Source organism: Dipodomys ordii, unplaced genomic scaffold (assembly GCF_000151885.1).
Source record: "Dipodomys ordii isolate 6190 unplaced genomic scaffold, Dord_2.0 Scaffold66, whole genome shotgun sequence".
NCBI lineage: Eukaryota > Metazoa > Chordata > Mammalia > Rodentia > Heteromyidae > Dipodomys > Dipodomys ordii.
In genome coordinates, this window is record NW_012267282.1 from 4,174,220 (window position 1) to 4,176,689 (window position 2,470).

The 2,470-nt window shown below is 56.4% G+C and overlaps 1 protein-coding gene across 1 annotated transcript in view; it reads right to left on the reverse strand.

Annotated features, from left to right (window-relative positions):
- The window catches only part of Tmem120b (transmembrane protein 120B), a 27,905-nt gene extending 25,438 nt beyond the window's left edge, over nt 1-2,467 (reverse strand). The window contains exon 1 of the mRNA XM_013023163.1: nt 2,399-2,467. Coding sequence (XP_012878617.1) covers nt 2,399-2,467 — 69 coding nt within the window. The remainder of the gene's footprint in view (nt 1-2,398) is intronic.
- Nucleotides 2,468-2,470: the final 3 nt, after the last annotated feature.

Consider the following 2,470-nt stretch of genomic DNA (forward strand, 5'->3'; position numbering starts at 1 on the left):
CCATGAGACTCTTATCTCCAATAAACCACTAGAAAACCGGTAGTGGCTCTGTGGCTCGAGCGGTAGAGCGTTTGCCTTGACCTGAAGAGGGCAGGGACAGTGCCCAAGCCCAGAGTTCAAGCTCCATGACCGACCAAAAAAAAAAGAGTCACCGCTTTTCCTGCCAGGGCTGGAACCGTATTCCTCAGATCTCAACCTCCTAAGTAGCTAGGATTACAGGAGTGAACCACCGGCATTGTGAGAAACTATCTCCAATTAACCACCAGAAAACTGAAAGTGGCACTATGGCTCAAGTGGTAGAGCACTAGCCTTGAGCTGAAGAGCTCAGTAACAGCACCCAATACCTGAGTTCAAGACCCATGGCCAACCAAAAAAAGCAAAAAAACAAAAAACATGGCTCAGTGGTAGAGTGCTTGCCTGGCATGCATGAAGCCCTGGCGTTCAATTCCTCAGTACCACATACACAGAAAAGGCCAGAACTAACACTGGGGTTCAAGTGGTAGAGAGCTAACTGTCAGCTCAGGGACAGTGCCCAGGCCCTGAGTTCAAGCCCCAAGACCAGCAAAAAAAAAAAAAAAAAGCCCCATACAGCACATTTCTTCACCTTCTCCAATCCCAGGGCTGGGCGTGACCTCAGAGCCCAGTGGGACTGAGTATTTGGATGTGGTGGTACACACCAGTAATCTTGGCCCTTGGGAGACAAACACAGGAGGACCTAGAGTTTGAGGCCAGCCTCAACTACATAGTGAGACCCTGTCTAGAGAGAAAAAGGAAAGGAAAAAATAAAGAAGCTGGGTGCCAGTGGCTCATGCCTGTAATGCTGGCTACCTAGGAAGCTGAGATCTGAGGATCATGGTTTGAAGCCAGCTGGGGCAGGGAAGTCTGTAAGACAATTATCTCCAATTAACCACCAAAAAACTAGAAGTGGAGGGTGGCTCGTGTTGGCAGAGCACTAACCTTGAGTAAAAAAGTAAAGGAATGGCACCCTGGCCCAGAGATCAAGCCCTGGAATTGGTGTACATGTACACAGGAAGGAAGGAAGGAAGGAAGGAAGGAAGGAAGGAAGGAAGGAAGGAAGGAAGGAAGGGAGGGAGAGAGGGAGGGAGAGAGGGAGAGAGGGAGGGAGGGAGGAAGGGAGGGAAAAAGCTGAGCCTTCTCCATGGGTGGACACAAAAGGATCCCTGGGAAACAAGAGGGACCAAAGGGACTTGAAGGTTTCAACCCACAAAGGCCAAGAACCAAGAGAGACCAAAGCCCTAGACTTGAAGGCCAGGAAAGGCATGACATGCTTGAAGTAACACCTCTTTCCCACTCAGGCCCCTTCATCTGGACTACCAGCCTCAAGTGTAGAAAGACCCTAGGCAATCTCCTCTTCCCACCTCCGGACACTGAAGAAGACAGACTGCAGATGTGGGAATATGTCAGTGTGCCAACTGAGCAGGAGAAGAGGAAGGCGGCGAGTAGATGTGCTTTGATTTCGGACAAATGGTACCTAAGTTCCTGAGAAAACAGACAACCATGTGGCTGGAGAGGGAACAGTTCCAAAAAATGCTCCCTGTGTCCCGCACCAACCCCAAGGTTTCCTGAGGGAGCTCCAGTCCCCTAGGCCGAGTTTGGCCCTTCCGGAACCAATCAGGATGGGGCTCCTGCCAGAACAGGCCGCAGAGCCAAGCACCGAGGGAGCCTCTTACACCCCTTTCGCCCCACCCTGCTGGCCAGAGCCTTTTTCAGGGTGGGGCTGGGGAGGGCACCCTCTATCACTGGGTGAAGATGCCAGCTGTGAGAACTGACGGACGCGTCCACAACCCCACTGTCTGCAGCAGCCCAGAGGATGGGGCGCCACACCAGAGTTCCGACAGAGGATTGCGGGGGGGGGGGTCTTCAATCCTCAAGCACAGCCTAGGGGTTCAAGGTGAAAGTCTATTAAGCACACTTCCGAAAAGGGAGCAGAGCTCCGCAGCCTTGGGGGGAGGGAGGGACGAGCTGCCCACGGCAGGTGCGGGGTGAGGGGGAGGACGGGGGTCGGGGGACCCCCGCGGCGGTGGGGGCTGGGCTGTTCTAGCTGAGTCCCAGCACCGACCAAGCCCCCCCCACCCCGCGCTCCTTCCACATGGACACCCCCGGAACCTGCCCTCGGGAATCACAGAACAACTTTCTGCGGCCAAGGAGGTGCAGGAGCCGCAGTAAGGAACCGGTGGGAGGACGGGAGAATGGGGGCGAGGGCGGGCTTCGAGGGAGCGCCCCGGGAAGGTGAAGGGCTGAGGCGCCGGGAGACGGAGGGGCCTGGTCCCCTCCCCGGCTCCCCAGGCCTAGCCCGAGGCTCCTCCGGGGCCCGGCTCGCCGCACCTCGCGGGCCGGGCAGGCGGCACGCTGAGGGGACCAGGTGGCCCGGCCCTACCTGCAGTTCCTGAAATTCTCCCTCCAGCTCGTGCCACTCGCGCTCGCAACACTCCAGCTGCCCGGACATAGT